At 45.8% G+C, this 14,203-nt stretch overlaps 4 protein-coding genes across 6 annotated transcripts; 2 read left to right on the forward strand and 2 right to left on the reverse strand.

Moving 5' to 3' along the window:
• The first annotated feature begins 38 nt into the window (after window positions 1–38).
• Window positions 39–4,856, forward strand: LOC102706631 (14-3-3-like protein GF14-E). Of its 2 annotated transcripts, XM_006647358.2 has the most exons (6): window positions 39–133; window positions 2,407–2,849; window positions 2,936–3,014; window positions 3,397–3,519; window positions 4,270–4,386; window positions 4,487–4,856. In XM_006647358.2, exons 2-6 carry the CDS (start codon window positions 2,449–2,451, stop codon window positions 4,544–4,546), a joined length of 780 nt encoding a protein of 259 aa, XP_006647421.1. In that variant the 5' UTR covers window positions 39–133; window positions 2,407–2,448; the 3' UTR covers window positions 4,547–4,856. The 2 variants fall into 2 exon arrangements, with proteins under 2 accessions (XP_006647421.1, XP_040376198.1); XM_040520264.1 differs by lacking the exons at window positions 2,407–2,849; window positions 2,936–3,014; window positions 3,397–3,519; window positions 4,270–4,386; window positions 4,487–4,856 and adding an exon at window positions 434–2,072.
• Window positions 4,857–5,800: 944 nt separating this feature from the next.
• On the forward strand, window positions 5,801–7,050 carry LOC121053431 (non-specific lipid transfer protein GPI-anchored 3-like). Of its 2 annotated transcripts, none has more exons than XM_040520266.1 (2): window positions 5,801–6,394; window positions 6,573–7,050. In XM_040520266.1, the coding sequence occupies exons 1-2, from the start codon at window positions 5,971–5,973 to the stop codon at window positions 6,713–6,715; spliced, it is 567 nt and encodes a 188-aa protein (XP_040376200.1). In that variant the 5' UTR covers window positions 5,801–5,970; the 3' UTR covers window positions 6,716–7,050. The 2 variants fall into 2 exon arrangements, with proteins under 2 accessions (XP_040376200.1, XP_040376199.1); XM_040520265.1 differs by having other exon boundaries at window positions 5,802–6,398.
• Window positions 7,051–7,400: 350 nt separating this feature from the next.
• On the reverse strand, window positions 7,401–9,340 carry LOC102706913. Its single transcript, XM_006647359.3, has 2 exons — window positions 8,730–9,340; window positions 7,401–7,577 (listed from the first exon to the last, which is right to left on the reverse strand). Exons 1-2 carry the CDS (start codon window positions 9,144–9,146, stop codon window positions 7,416–7,418), a joined length of 579 nt encoding a protein of 192 aa, XP_006647422.2. The 5' UTR covers window positions 9,147–9,340; the 3' UTR covers window positions 7,401–7,415.
• Window positions 9,341–10,999: 1,659 nt separating this feature from the next.
• On the reverse strand, window positions 11,000–12,310 carry LOC102714435 (prohibitin-3, mitochondrial-like). Its single transcript, XM_015833797.2, has one exon. The coding sequence runs from the start codon at window positions 12,239–12,241 to the stop codon at window positions 11,390–11,392; it is 852 nt and encodes a 283-aa protein (XP_015689283.2). The 5' UTR covers window positions 12,242–12,310; the 3' UTR covers window positions 11,000–11,389.
• Between the last annotated feature and the right edge of the window lie 1,893 nt (window positions 12,311–14,203).

The raw sequence follows: 14,203 nt of genomic DNA on the forward strand, positions 1-14,203 counted from the left end.
CGCCTGCCAGCCTGGGTGACCACCCCTTTCTACGGGGTCAGGAGCGCGTCCAGAAATAGAAACAGCTTCGCTGAATTTTGAACTCGCCTGAGCTTGAGGAGCACGAGGAGAAGCCGCAGCAGCAGCCGCCGAGGTAAACTGCTCCCTCCTCTCGCCCGATCCCCCTACCTTGCTCTACCTACCAAATTGCTCGCGGATTTTGTTGGATTGGTCCGCTGGTGGTGTGGTTGCGCCAGATCTGGCGTGTTTGAGGGGGAATTCGAGGGTTTTTGTTTGTTTGGGTGGGGGTTTGGGTGGAGTAAATCGGACGAATCTTGGTGGTTTGGGGGGCGAGGATTATTTTTGAGGGGGGAATTGGGTGTTTGTTTGTGTTGATTTGGTTGCGTGAATGAATGATTCCGTTGGATATTGATAGATCCTGGTTGTGATCCAGAAGTGACGGCTCTACCTTGCTTAGCCTCACCAATCCTCCGCCACCGCAGCCATGAAGCTTCGCGCTGATTCGTCGGGCGGTGATGAGCAGCGCGCTCCGGCTGCTGGTGATGGCGATGGCGGCGGCGGTTGTGGAGAGCCGGCTAAGAGGCAGCGGACTGATCCGTCCTCCAGTTCGAGCCATGGCGAGGCCTCCTCTTCGTCGCAGCCCCCACCGCAGCAGCAGGAGGAGGAGGAGGCGGGGCAGCCCCCGGAGGATGCAGGGGAGGGTGAGCAGCCCAGGGTTCCGGATCTCGGGGAGGACTTGGTGTTCGAGGTGCTGCGGCGGGCGGAGGCGCGGACGCTTGCGGTCGCGGCGTGCGTGAGCAGAGGGTGGCGGCAGCTCGCGGAGGACGAGCGCCTCTGGGAGGCCGCGTGTGTGCGGGAGTGGGCAAACCTCGGGTTTTCCGAGCAGCAGCTCCGAGCCGTCGTGCTCTCGCTCGGTGGATTCCGCCGGCTTCACGCGGTCTACATCCGCCCCGTCCAGCGCCGTGGTGCCGGTGTGCCCAGACAACAGGGGAGGCGGCAGCTGCCGGTGAGGTTGGGCCGGGACCAGGTTCAGCTCTCGCTATCGCTGTTCTCCATCGGGTTTTTTCAGAATATGCCTGGGCCACCTCCGCGCAAGAAAGACGAGGGAAATGACAGTGATAAGAATGGAGGGGGCAAATGCGGCTGATCCAGTTTGTGAAACAAGTTTCACTCCAATTAGCATTGTCTTAAGCTGTCATGGCAGTTGCTGTTTGGCCTGCGTACTACTTACATGCTGGAAAGACTGGAGGTGTTACATGCAACAGAGAGTTTCTTGATTGGGGATGAGATTAAGTAGAACTGCAAGATTTAAGGTGGTCAGTGGTCAGATGGATTGCAGGAAAGTGAGTGTTATCAGGATTTTATGTGAATGCTGATGGCAGGCTATTTACTTGAGAAGGGGAGAAATGGCTGGCAATACATTTTGCTGTGAATGGCTGGTTGCTAGTCTACTTTCTATCAGCTACTGTAGTACTGTGTCAACTTGTGCCCTCTTGCTATGGCATGCCCCTCATGGTTGAGAAGGAATGTTGAAGGCAACCAGTTTTCTTTGGCTCGCATTACTTTTGTCAGTTAGGGAACAAATTTCTCATATTAAGCATCAGAATATTGTGAATGATCTGAGATATTGATTGCTGGTGCGAAATAATCGCTTTGATGTTGGATGTTGCATTTATTTACATTTTAGTGAGGATTGTAAACTGATCTGGCTACCATAAAATGATGTACAGAGCTTGACAGCAATCAGCATTAGATCTTTCTCAACTTAAATATGCAATAAATTGGTCATTTTATATGTATTTGTGTGTGGACTATGGAGATGTTGAATTGTGGATCGTGTAATGATGTTGCATTGTTACCACTTAATGCATCCACCCTTTTGGATGTGACTTACATACACTTACGTAAATCTTGGATGTCCTTTGATCTTTCTCTGTTGATTTCTATGGTTTAGAATTACTTTATATGGTATTAATGATATTTTGTAGTAAAATGTTTTTCTCACATGGATTGTCTTCAATCCATTATTTCTGGATCTGAAGTGTGGTAACTGTCTGAAGCTTGGGGCAACCAGTTGCATCTAAACTTGTGCATTTCTCTGGGTGAGGACTCAGAGATTTATGTGGTGGTTTGATGGGAATAATCAGAAGAGGAGTCTCTATATTAGCTATTTAATTATTTGTATAATCTATCCAGAGTTTATGGTGAAGCAGAACTTTTGGGATGAATCCCTTGTTAATCGTAGGTTATGAGATTCGTGCTTGTTACCTTTTTCTTCTGAATATTGGATCTACATATTGGTCTAATAGATATAATTTGGTTAATATTTAATAGATATAACTTGCTTCTGGTGGTGGGTGTTGTGATGGGCGTTTAACTAACTGAATTTTTTCTTGAATCTTCCAGATTTAACCTTCTGTAACTACCAGAAAACCACAAACAGTGAAGATGTCGGAGCTTTCCCGTGAGGAGAATGTCTACATGGCTAAGCTTGCAGAACAGGCTGAGAGGTATGAGGAGATGGTTGAGTTCATGGAGAAGGTGGCTAAGGCAGTTGACTCTGAGGAGCTCACTGTAGAGGAGCGCAACCTTCTATCGGTTGCTTATAAGAATGTTATTGGTGCTCGCCGTGCATCATGGCGTATCATATCCTCCATTGAACAGAAAGAAGAAAGCCGTGGCAATGAGGACCGTGTCACTCTCATCAAGGACTACAGAGGAAAGATTGAGACTGAGCTATCTAAGATCTGCGATGGCATTCTCAAGCTTCTTGACTCCCACCTTGTCCCGTCATCCACTGCTCCAGAGTCCAAGGTCTTCTATCTCAAGATGAAAGGAGATTACTACAGGTATTACAATACTTGCTGGCATAATATTTCTGCAATTATTATTTTTCTATATATTATTAAATTGGTTTGTTTGAATATGTGTGTAGGTACCTTGCAGAGTTTAAAACTGGAGCTGAGAGGAAGGATGCTGCCGAGAATACCATGGTGGCATACAAAGCAGCGCAGGTGGTTTTCTTTTCTAAATTTTTCATTTATCTGTATTATTTTAAATGTCTCTAGTGGTGGTGGCAGTGAATCTGCTACCCCACTGATTTCTACAGTTTTTTTTTTACAAATTACCCCTGATATTTTCTGATATTATGGAATAGTCTATATTTGGTTCAAACCAGTGATCTTAACATAGTTGATAGAAAAATTATGACATTTTGTAATATATTTTCTTTTGCCTATACCAAAGCATGGGCATCTTGCTAGTGACAGTGAATTTTCTTGTGAGGGGATCATGCTTGCTTGTGCCATGTTGTAGTTTTGATTTTGGAATTTGATTAAATTTATTTATCCTGTGTGCTCATTTGATGTGTTACTTTTTGGTGCTAAAATTTTTCAGGATATTGCCTTGGCAGAGTTGCCCCCAACTCATCCTATCAGGCTTGGACTGGCTCTCAACTTCTCAGTATTTTATTATGAGATCCTCAACTCTCCTGACCGTGCTTGCAATCTCGCCAAGCAGGTTTTATTTCTACTTTGTTTAATATCTGACAAGTTGTGAACTGAATAGGAACATGTGGCTAGGGGCTTGAAAAGATATTTGAAGTTTAGACGGTTGCAAAATATCCTGTCTTAGGGATTGGGATTAAACATAAAGTATGTGTTAATAATACACCAGGCACAGGTTCTAATTCTACATAGTTCTGTAAACAAATAACAGACTAAGTGATCTTAAAGGGTTGATAAGTTTAAGTTAGTGTAACTACTGTTGAGATGAGATGATAAAGAAAACAAAGAAAGTGTAGGCTCCTTAATGCATGTAGGCAGAATAAGTTAGGTGTGTTACCCTGATCTGTTTGCATCTAGGTATACTGCATATAAAATGATGAATCAAATAACAGTTGTAAGCAACTATAGCCTTCAAATTTACCCACCTTGAATTAAATTTAGTGCTTCTGACTAACTTATGAAGTATGGGCAATCATACTGGTTAACTTTCATACTTGTGATGTGGATCAAATACTAAGCTTGTATCAATTGAGAGGTCTGCCTGCATGTTATGATAGTGTTAGATACTTGATGTACACATAGAGAGGTTCACCAACATGTTTGCTACAAGCTGACCGACTGCCTTGTCCAAATGTAGAATTGATCTTGGACTTGGAGTATGCCCGCGTGCCCTTATTATTTTGTTTTGTTTTATTTTGGAAACTTACCTATACTAATATTTTCCATTGTAGTAGAATGTGACTATACTCTACTTCTGTCTCAGGCTTTTGATGAGGCTATCTCAGAGCTGGACACTCTGAGTGAGGAATCCTACAAGGATAGCACTTTGATCATGCAGCTTCTGCGTGATAACCTGACACTCTGGACTTCCGATATCTCGGTACTTTCTAGACCACTACCATAAATTCATAATCCCACTTGAATCCTATTATCACTTGAGTCTACTTAAATTTTGTAAATTTTCATGTGCGTGGCTTTAGGAGGACGCTGCTGAAGAAATCAAGGAGGCTCCGAAGGGTGAATCTGGAGATGGACAGTGAAAGATGATCGGTGTGCCAGTTGCCCACAAACTAGTAGATCCCTAGTATTTCATCTTCTAGTGACGCTGCAATTTTCTGTGGGTTGTTTCTTTTTTTCATAGATTGTAATGTCTTTGTGATTGTCGGAAACGGGAGGTATTCCCCATTTATGTTGTGCTAGGAGACCTTGCAGCCGACTCGCTGCTGGGCAGGTTGGTTCCCGAGCTATGCTTTTATGGTTAATTGGGGGAACCTCAAGTTGGAACTTTTATGTTATTTTTCGATTGATTGTTTCCGTCAGTTAATTGTGAGCATTTGCCCCTTCAGTCCACAGTCCCGCCAACTTGAGTTTTCTGGTTTCTTCAATGCATATCCGCGGTGAACATGACCGATTAAGCAACGAGTGGCGTCTGGAGTTGTAAGTTCATTCAAAACAATCCCTAGCATTACTCAGTCAAGAACCCAAACATTACCCAAAACAATCCCTAACATGACTGATTAAGAGAGATGCTTCAAGAATCCAAAAACTTCTGAGAAACATTACTCCGTCAAGGCATATGTACGTTCATTCAAAACAATCCCTAGCATAAGAAAATTCCGTCCCAGTTCGGAATGGAGGAATTTTGTTAGTACTGAATTAACCCTTAAAATAATCGCGCGTTTCAAAGGGGTTCTCGTGTACAATTTAAAATTCGTGCATTGCGTTGCCAAGGGGTTCTCAAGTGTAATTTAAAATTTCTCGCGTTTCAAAGGAGGTCCTATGCTCTCCATTTAAAAGAAAAGATGAAAAAATAATCTCTGTTACAAAATGGGTTCCTCCACATGTAAGATTTTTACTTTGGCATATCACCTATAGTCTCTGTTGGTCGGCAGGGATTCTGCGCAGTACTATTTATGCAATGACAATAATTGATATTTTCTGTCTTAAAATATAATTATTTTTAGCATCAAATCTCGTTCAAAAATATAAATATTTTTAATATTATTCACATTATTACTTGTCACATCAACAAGCTCTTATATAAATTTTTATTATTTATTCTCTGTCTATCCTCCTATTCTTATTCATTTCTCACTATTATAAATTATACTGTAGTTTTTTTTCCAATCTTAATCTATGCTAAGATTATTAAAACACTTATATTTTACGACTTAGTGATGTAAAACAATACTACAGATCATCCAAACCTCACGTACAACGCATATCCAAGCTGCAACTGCAAGTCTCCCGGCATCGCGTTGCCCGCGGAGATAAGCTCACTCCATAGCGCGCGCGCGCCCGCTGAGGCTTAACCAGTCAAAATAAACCCAGGCAGGCAGGCGGATTGCATGCATGCACCAGCACCGATCACAAGTTCACAACCCCTCGCATCGCCACGCACCGGATCGACGTCGATCGACTCGTTCGTTCCAGCACAGAGCCCAGTCGATCGGATCGATCCACGATGCGCCTCGCCGTCGTGCTGCTCCTCGTCCTCCTCCTCCTCCTCTCGGGGCCTCGCCTCGCCGCCGCGGGCCGTAGCGCCAAGGGTCCCGTCTCTGCGTACGCCGTCGACGGCGCCGCCGTGGAGTTGGCGGGCGCCCCGGGCAGCGGCGGCAGCAGCTTCCCCGCCGACCCGCTGCTGCCGTGCATGGCGGAGCTGCTCCCGTGCACGGCGTACCTGAGGTCCGGCCGGAACCCGTCCCGCACGTGCTGCACCGCGATGCACGACGGCGCCGTCGACGAGATGCAGTGCCTGTGCCGGCTGCTCGCCGACCCGGAGCTGCTCCACACCTTCAACGTCACCAGGGACCAGATGTTCCGCCTCCCCGCGCGCTGCGGCCTCCCCGTCGGCTGCCGCGCCGGCGCCGCCGGCAGCCCGGAGCCAGGTAGGTAACGATCACCACCAGCCCCCGCACTGGCCGGCCGGCGTCGTGCCGACCCGCCGATCACCGCCGCGCCCATCCGCATCCACGGCCACCATACGTTTGCACCAACATTGCACCGTTCGATGCGCCGTGGAATGACGCGATGTTTTGCTTTGCTCGTGTGCGTGCGTGCGTGCAGTGGTGGATGCGCCGCCGCCGCCGGGCGACACGGACCAGCAGCCACCCGGCGATCCGTCGAGCGGCGACCGGAGCAGAAGCAGCACCGCCGCTGTGGTTTTGGCCGGAGCAACCTCCGTCGCCGCGCTGTTCCGCTTCTTCTGATAATCCCGCAGTGCATGCAGGCCGGTCATTTTCAGCTTCTCTAGACTGCCTCAGCAATTTAGCGCTCAAGAATGCACTGTGACCATGCAAATGAACGATGAACGCTAAAGTTTCTTTCCGATGTAAACTTGCTTATCGATGGTAATTAGTTTCTCGCGTAATCAAGTTAGATGAATATGTCAGTCGGCTTGTGATGCGTGTCAGCATTCCAAATCCAGAAATATGCAGAAGAGCTAAATATTTCAGCCATGAGATCGAAATTGGGAAGCAGCACCAGACTCGCTATATCTTCATGTGAATTTTCAGGTGCTACAACTCACGGGTCAGGTTTCTAGATCGTGCAAAGTACTGACCAATAAGAACTAGGACTGAGATCCTCTGTCTTCAAAGGCATGATATCTTTGTCAGTAACATGGGAGCCCATGGTTCTTAGATCTTTATGTAATGACAAAGTCACGTGACTTCGAGGGTAAAAAATCCTAATCCAAGAACCAGATACAAGACATTGTCGGAAGCAAAAGCTAGTTTTCCTCATGCTGGAGAAGCTAGCAGTGTTCATGGACGCCAAGGTTTACATCGGTTACATGGAGGTTTGCATGAAGAGTGTTCTACTCTCCTTAACCTTCTACATGTTCAGACACTTCGACATCGGATAGAAGCTATACAGATTTTTTACTTGGTAATAAACTGATCATCAGGCTCATTGCGGATGGGCTAATGGCTCGACTGCGGTTCTGAAGAGTAGAATGTAGACCTTGTCGACAGAGAAGTACAAGAAGCCTCCCACGGAGTGAGTGACATAGGAACCAAAGCCTGTGCCAACAATGCAGTGCCAAGCAGGACCATATGATGCATCAAATTCCTGCAAGCAAATCGAAATATATTTAACTATCATGGGAAAACGATATTAGCAATGTAGACGTTTCATCCTAGTTGGCTCAGCGAAAAATAATCCCAAAGGTAGTGTTCCGAAGAAAACAAACACTAGGGAAGTTGGTACGTACTTCAACCTTAGGTGCATTGCAGCCAATATTCTAACTAGTCATCCATTAAAACCCACACTAGAACCACTTCTACATAGCCAGTTTAGGAGCATTGAGGATCAGGTCTTCAGCTTATAGTTACAGGTTTTTTTTTCTTTTAGTAATCAGTTACAGAACATGCTGAAAAGCAGAACTCAATGGACGGTGCTGGCAAATATTAGGACTCAGATTGTGCCCAGATTATAGCATCTGCCATCCAGGGATATCTAGATCTCATATAGAGTTCTCCATCCGATATAGAAACAAGTATGAGCAAACTAGAGGGAGTAAGAATGTCGACAAGTAGCAGGTTGAGGTCATTAACAAGGATAGGCAGACTGCCAAGTCATAGAAGTCAGAAGTGAAAGCAAAAGCATACCCATATCAAGGGATACATCCGTTTTCTTATGCAACCTGTTTTGCCTACCCCTTTACATGATGCATTCTAGTAATCCACCATTGAGCACAAAGCAGCCTAGATTTCTCCCAGACCCTTGAGATCAACAGATTCCTCAAAGATATGTGGCATACTTACCTGCATAGGCAATGAACTACTCCATCTAGAATAGTAAAACCAAACAGATCAAAAGAACGGATAGTGTGAAGGAATGGGTCTAAACTCTAAACTAGCCCACCCCTATCAAATGTTGGGACCAAATGCACACCTCTAACAGAAACCGAACATGATCTGGTCTCTTTCTTCAAGATATCCCATTCAGTTGGTTGAATATATGCTGCATTGCATTACACCTGGTCTATCTGTTTTTGCTAAACTACACCCAAGATATCATTTTCCTCTCCCTCTTTTTTTCATGGTCATCAGTAGCCACCTCCATGTTTCTGAGGCTAAATAACTTACAAAATTTTCTCAATGAACAACCATATGTACTACTCCACAGCTGCATTTTGTAATCTAAGTCTACTAGTAATAACATTCTCAATGCGATCGAATAGCTTCAACAGATTGTAGGCATTTGCCCGACGGATGGTACCTTCTTGAGCGCAAGGGCGAGGCGCTTGCTGTCGAGCCGCGGCATGGAGACGATAGCCTCGTAGGCGAGCCTGACCGCGCGCCGCTGCAGCTCCAGCGGCATGTCGGCCGCGCGCACCCGAACCGGCACTACCTTCCTCTCCTCCCTCCCCTTCTCCTTCCCCTTCGCCTTCCCCTTCCCACCTTGGCCGCCGCCCCCTTCCTCCTTGACCTCCCTCTTCTTCACCACCGCCGCCGCCGCCGACGCGGCCTCCTCCTCGGCTCTCTCAGGCACCGGCACTGGCACCACCAGCTTCGACTCGGGCTCCGGAGGAGGAGTGGGAGGTGCGAGCGCCGGCGCGGAGTTGAGCTTGGTGCGGCGGATGAGCGAGCTGAGGTACCGGCTGCGCTGCTCGAGCTCCTCGGACGCCGGATCCATGGCGGGCGCGGGCGTCCGCGTCGCCTCCTGCCTCCTTCTGGGTGCGGGGCCGCGCGCGTCGTCCTCACCGGCGTCGACGGCGGCGCGGGGTGGCCACCACCATCGTTGGTAGCTGCGGCGGTGGTGGTGGTCAGTGGGTGGCGCGCGCGGCGGGGCGGGGAGAAGCGGCCAAAGGAAGGAGAGGTCGTGGTCAAAGCACAGGACTACGAGCGGCTCACGAGGCGAGGCGGGGAACGAACGATGCGAATGCGACGGACCGGGGGTAGGGTCCTTTCCCTGGCTTTTTCCCGATGGTGATACCTGACCGGCGAACGTGGGTGAGTGGAGACCGGTTTGAACTTGTACCGTCATTCGAAATCAAAAGGGAGAAAATTCTGAAAACCCAACCTAAATTTTTTGTCCCTGTTTAAGGTTATTCATATAAATTGATTTGTTTCAAATAATTCCCTTTCTAATCACTTCGGTTTTGGTATCACATGTATTCTCTTTTTACAAACGTTCCATATGACCCAGCTAGTATATTTTATGGTCAACCTTGTTACGAAGCTTTCTACAATAGTCGATCTTGACCTATAGTTATCTCTCTTGCTATTGCAGAAGCTGCTGAAAGCAGCTGTCACGCATGTTGAGCTACTATCATGGTGATGTTCGAATGATCGAGCGACACCCACGATGTTACGTACGCATTAATCTCATGTTCAATGCTTGTGTCCTGCGACATTGTCATGAACGTGGTCGATTTACAAACTTAGTATTCAGCTGTGACGTCAAGAGATCATCTCCATCGATATGCTACCATCGGAGTAGGAGTTGCCTAGCTCACTTGTGCAAAGCTCGTGAAGAACAACCATGGTTGTCTTATGCTTGTTTGTTAGTGTTTATTCTCATCGAGAAACGCATAACGGTTAACTCGTTAAACCCATCCTACGTACGCTTACGTGGGTTAAATTGAGTTACGTTAGAAACCATATCAAACCTTGAACAAAACGAGCCACAAGAATGGGTGAGTGGTCACAATAGAGAGCAATTTCGAACTAAAATAAATTAAAACGGAGGTATTAGCAACAAATCAACTTATATGGAGGAATATCAAACAAACAGTGATATTTGGGAGTTCTCTTTTGCAATTTACGCAAATCAAAAAGGTGTTTTGAAGTATTATTTTTTATTTAAAATTCAGTACTCTAATTCTTAAATCGGCCAACCGCTAAAATGCGTACCGTCCTCTTTTCCATTATGTGTGGACAAAATTGCCCACGGCTTTGGATTCAAACACAAGCAACGATCATCGCGGCAAGAGTAGGATATGGATGTGAAGTGACTGGCTATGGGAACACATGTGAGGTCGCTGCTAATAAACATAGCAGTTAGTTAACAGCGTACTGCATAATAAGGAAACAACAACAAACAAATCATAAACGAAATACATAACAGAATCAATAGGAAGCTTACAAACAAGTTCGAATGAACTTGGAAAAGTTACAGACCAGCAAACTCTGAGGCCAGTTCACTAACCATGCTAATGGCACTAAAGCATAATGAAGCACACCATAGGATACAAATTCAATGGCACATTACCATAATTCCATTCATTGCATACCCGCGCAGCAATCGGAGTGGTGATTTACTTATTTTTAGACTGGCATAAAAGGTTAACTTCAGACCAAACAACCAAATGCTTCTGAATAAACAAGAAACAGGGGCCCTCAGTTCTGACCTCTTCCACATTGTTTAAAAAAATTACATCGTATAGTATGGAGTGATATATTTTGAATAGTTCTGATATTATAATGACATAATGACATATTTCAAAACTAGCAAATTTATAATGGCATGGATCTAATTAACCCTTAATTTGTGTTCAATGACAGCAAAACCAGAAAAATATAAACCGGTAAAACGGAACAAGACATCAAAGGCAATGTAGGGCAGTAGCCAGACAAACACAAATTTGTAAACAAATAATATGCTTGAATTGCAATAGTTGAAGGATCACAAAATATTCAACATATTGCCAAAGCTAATGAGATCATTGTTGAAGGATCACAATAGAGCATATTTTGGGAGCATAAATTGCATCAATCTTCGGATCGCATTAGAGCATATTTTGGGCACATAAATTGCAGCAATTGTTCGACAAAGCCTCCTCCGTCAGTGGAAATTTATGAGCATTGTATCATACCATGATAAAATCTTAATGTGCTAATAGAATGCAATTCACTAAAGAGAAATTGACGATTCATTCACCGAGCGCCACTGAGGCCAAGAAGCATCTGGCTGCTGTCGCCGGCCGGGATGTACGAGATATTGGGCGAGCGCGCCAGCACCCCGGCGATCTCCTTGGCGGCCTCGATCCTCCTGAGCTCGATCAGGCCGGTGCCCGCGGCAGCAGTGGCCTCGGAGATGAGGCGCGCGGCCTCGCTCTCCCCCTCCGCGCGGACGACGGCGGCCCGCCTCTCCTGCTCCGCGCGCGCGACGAGGAACTTGGAGCGCTCCGCCTCCTGCTGCGCGACCTGCTTCTTCTCGACGGCCTGGGAGAACTCCGGCCCGTAGGCGAGGTGGGTGATGGCGACGTCGTCGAGGACGATGTTGAACTCGCGCGCGCGGCGGATGAGGGAGTCGCGGACGAGCGCGGAGACGTGGGGCCGCTCGGTGAGGAGCTGGTCGGCGTTGAACTGCGCGACGACGGCCTTGAGCACCTCGTTGCCGATGGAGGGGAGCACCTTCTCGTCGTACTCGAGGCCGAGCGAGGTGAAGATGTCCGGCAGCCGCTCGACGTCGGGGCGGGCCAGGACGCGGAGCGTGAGGCTGACCATCTGCAGGTCCTTGGTCCCCGAGGTGGAGGAGAAGCTGTGCGGCCGCGTGCGGATGTCGAAGATGTAGGGCTTCTGGAGCCAGGGGACGATGAAGTGCGTCCCCTCCGTCGAAGTCTCCGGGAGCACGCCGCGGAACCGGTCGAAGATGACGGCCCGCTGCCCTCCGTCCACCGTGTACAGCGCCGTCGACGCCGCCGACGCCGCCAGCCCCAGCCCTGCCGCCGCCTGCGCCGCCTTCGTCAGCAGCGAAACCGCCGCCCGCCCGCCGCCGCCGGCCATCGGATGGATTGGAGTTTCGGTGCGTGTTGGATTTGTTTCGTTCCGGTGGCGGCGGCTGTTTGTTTTTTTTTTTTAATTTAAAGCCGTGCACGGGTTTCCGCATTTCTTGGCGGAGAAGAAGAAAGAAACTTCCAGTGCGGGCGTCGCGTGTGGATGGCCTATGGCTGGCACGTGGCAGGGGATTAGCTTTGAGATTCGTGCGCTGCCCCCCAGGTGGGCCGTGGGCCTGCTCCGGTCGGGTGGTGCTTCTGGTTGGGGAATGTGGCCTTGTCGGCCAGAGAGCACGTCTGTGGAGGCACACTGATAGCATTTTGTATGGAACTTGGTCAAGTGATAAATACATTTGTCGATTTGCTTTTGATAATGGAACGACAATATGACATCCTGCTCTTCTCAAAGAAGCTACAAGCAATATATACATGTGTGGTTCAAGGACTTTTGGTATGGAAATATCTGTATGGATGAATGAATGGATAATGTATCATGCATTTGCTCTCTCTTTTCTTTTCCTTTTTTTTTGCTTGTATTGAAGTGTGGATTATGGAGTACTTCATTTGGTTATTCGATTCAATCACAATCTGTCTGGATGCATTTATTAATGTGTTCTCTAGTAAGCCTAACGGGCAGAGCCGAGTCAAGCATCTCGCAACCCATCTTTTTATTTATATTTATACTTAGAAGCTAAAATTTAAATTTTTAATATTTAATTTGAAGTTTTTTCGCCAAAGTTTATTTCCAGACTTAACTTTTATATCGATAAAAATACACACATATATATATATTTATATATATTTATATTCATAAATTAGTCTCTTCGTAGATATGTCAGATCACCCCCTGGCTCTTTACGTTAACGAGCCATACCAACCCGAGTAAGGATGGACATGGATCGACCCGTGGATAGTTTAGGGCCAGCTTAGTTCAACAAAATGAACTAAGTTTTATCTTAAAATGAAATTTAGTTTATTTAGTTGAACTAGAGTCGACCCTAAAATATCCACGGGTCGACCCATGGCCATCCCTAAACTCGAGAGCCAAGATGGTTGATATGTAGCCCTACTTTGCATATCTTGAATATTACGAAGGATTGGCATTTGGATCTATGTAGGTTTGTTATATAAAATGTGTATCACTATGCAGCTTTTATTTTTTACAAATGCTTATATGACATAACTTTATCAGTTAATAATAGTCAAAATCACATTTGCAGAAACCAATAATAACAAATAAACATACAGAGTTATTATAAGTTCACTTCTTTTTTTCTTTCTTGTTTATTACTCATCATTCCCTGTTTTAATAAATAACATAATTTACACCTGGTTACGTTTGATTATTTGTTTTATTCAAAACTTTTGTGCAAATATACCAAAATATAAGTTATAATTAAAATACATTTAGTAATAAATCCATTTTGAATAAAATAAATGATAATTATGTAACTTTTTAAAATAAGACAACAATCAAACGTGTGTAAAAAAATTAACAACGTCATGTATTAAAATACGAAGAAAGTACACCGTATTCGTTTAAACTTGTACCAAAAGATTACGAAGATGCTATTATAATTTTGTGAAATTGAAGATATCACATCCTGACCCACATATCATTGACCCATACGGGTCCTACATATCATTGTGATATCAATGACATATCTTTAACTTTGTAAAAATATATACCACGTGGTAATCTTCCCGAAGATTAGCGACAGTGGACACTTTTGAAATGCTTGTGCTTGGAAGGGCTGGGGATGATGCTTGTGTTGCCCGTGATCCAAGAGAACGAGGATCCACATAGTACAAGAAAACAAAGATATATACAGACCGCCAGTTAACTTTAATGAATTTATTTCTTTGGAAAAACAATTTAAGTTTTGTTACTAGCAACAGTTGTATTGAATGATGTTTTTTGCGGTGTTGCGAGAAAACGGCCGTACCCACCGTAAATTCGTAAACGGTAGGG

The sequence above is a fragment of the Oryza brachyantha genome, chromosome 2 (genome assembly GCF_000231095.2).
Source record: "Oryza brachyantha chromosome 2, ObraRS2, whole genome shotgun sequence".
Classification (NCBI taxonomy): domain Eukaryota; kingdom Viridiplantae; phylum Streptophyta; class Magnoliopsida; order Poales; family Poaceae; genus Oryza; species Oryza brachyantha.

What these genes read in the sequence shown, in the direction of transcription:
- LOC121053431 (XM_040520265.1), top strand. Translation starts at nt 5,971, where the DNA reads ATGCGCCTCGCCGTCGTGCTGCTCCTCGTCCTCCTCCTCCTCCTCTCG. An exon ending in GGCAGCCCGGAGCCAGGTAG is followed by an intron (nt 6,399 to 6,572) that starts GTAACGATCACC and finishes GCGTGCGTGCAG; the next exon opens with TGGTGGATGCGCCGCCGCCG.
- LOC102706631 (XM_006647358.2), top strand. Translation starts at nt 2,449, where the DNA reads ATGTCGGAGCTTTCCCGTGAGGAGAATGTCTACATGGCTAAGCTTGCA. An exon ending in CTTGCAATCTCGCCAAGCAG is followed by an intron (nt 3,520 to 4,269) that starts GTTTTATTTCTA and finishes CTTCTGTCTCAG; the next exon opens with GCTTTTGATGAGGCTATCTC. An exon ending in TCTGGACTTCCGATATCTCG is followed by an intron (nt 4,387 to 4,486) that starts GTACTTTCTAGA and finishes GCGTGGCTTTAG; the next exon opens with GAGGACGCTGCTGAAGAAAT.
- LOC102714435 (XM_015833797.2), bottom strand. Translation starts at nt 12,241, where the DNA reads ATGGCCGGCGGCGGCGGGCGGGCGGCGGTTTCGCTGCTGACGAAGGCG.
- LOC102706913 (XM_006647359.3), bottom strand. Translation starts at nt 9,146, where the DNA reads ATGGATCCGGCGTCCGAGGAGCTCGAGCAGCGCAGCCGGTACCTCAGC. An exon ending in TCGCCCTTGCGCTCAAGAAG is followed by an intron (nt 7,578 to 8,729) that starts GTACCATCCGTC and finishes ATTTGCTTGCAG; the next exon opens with GAATTTGATGCATCATATGG.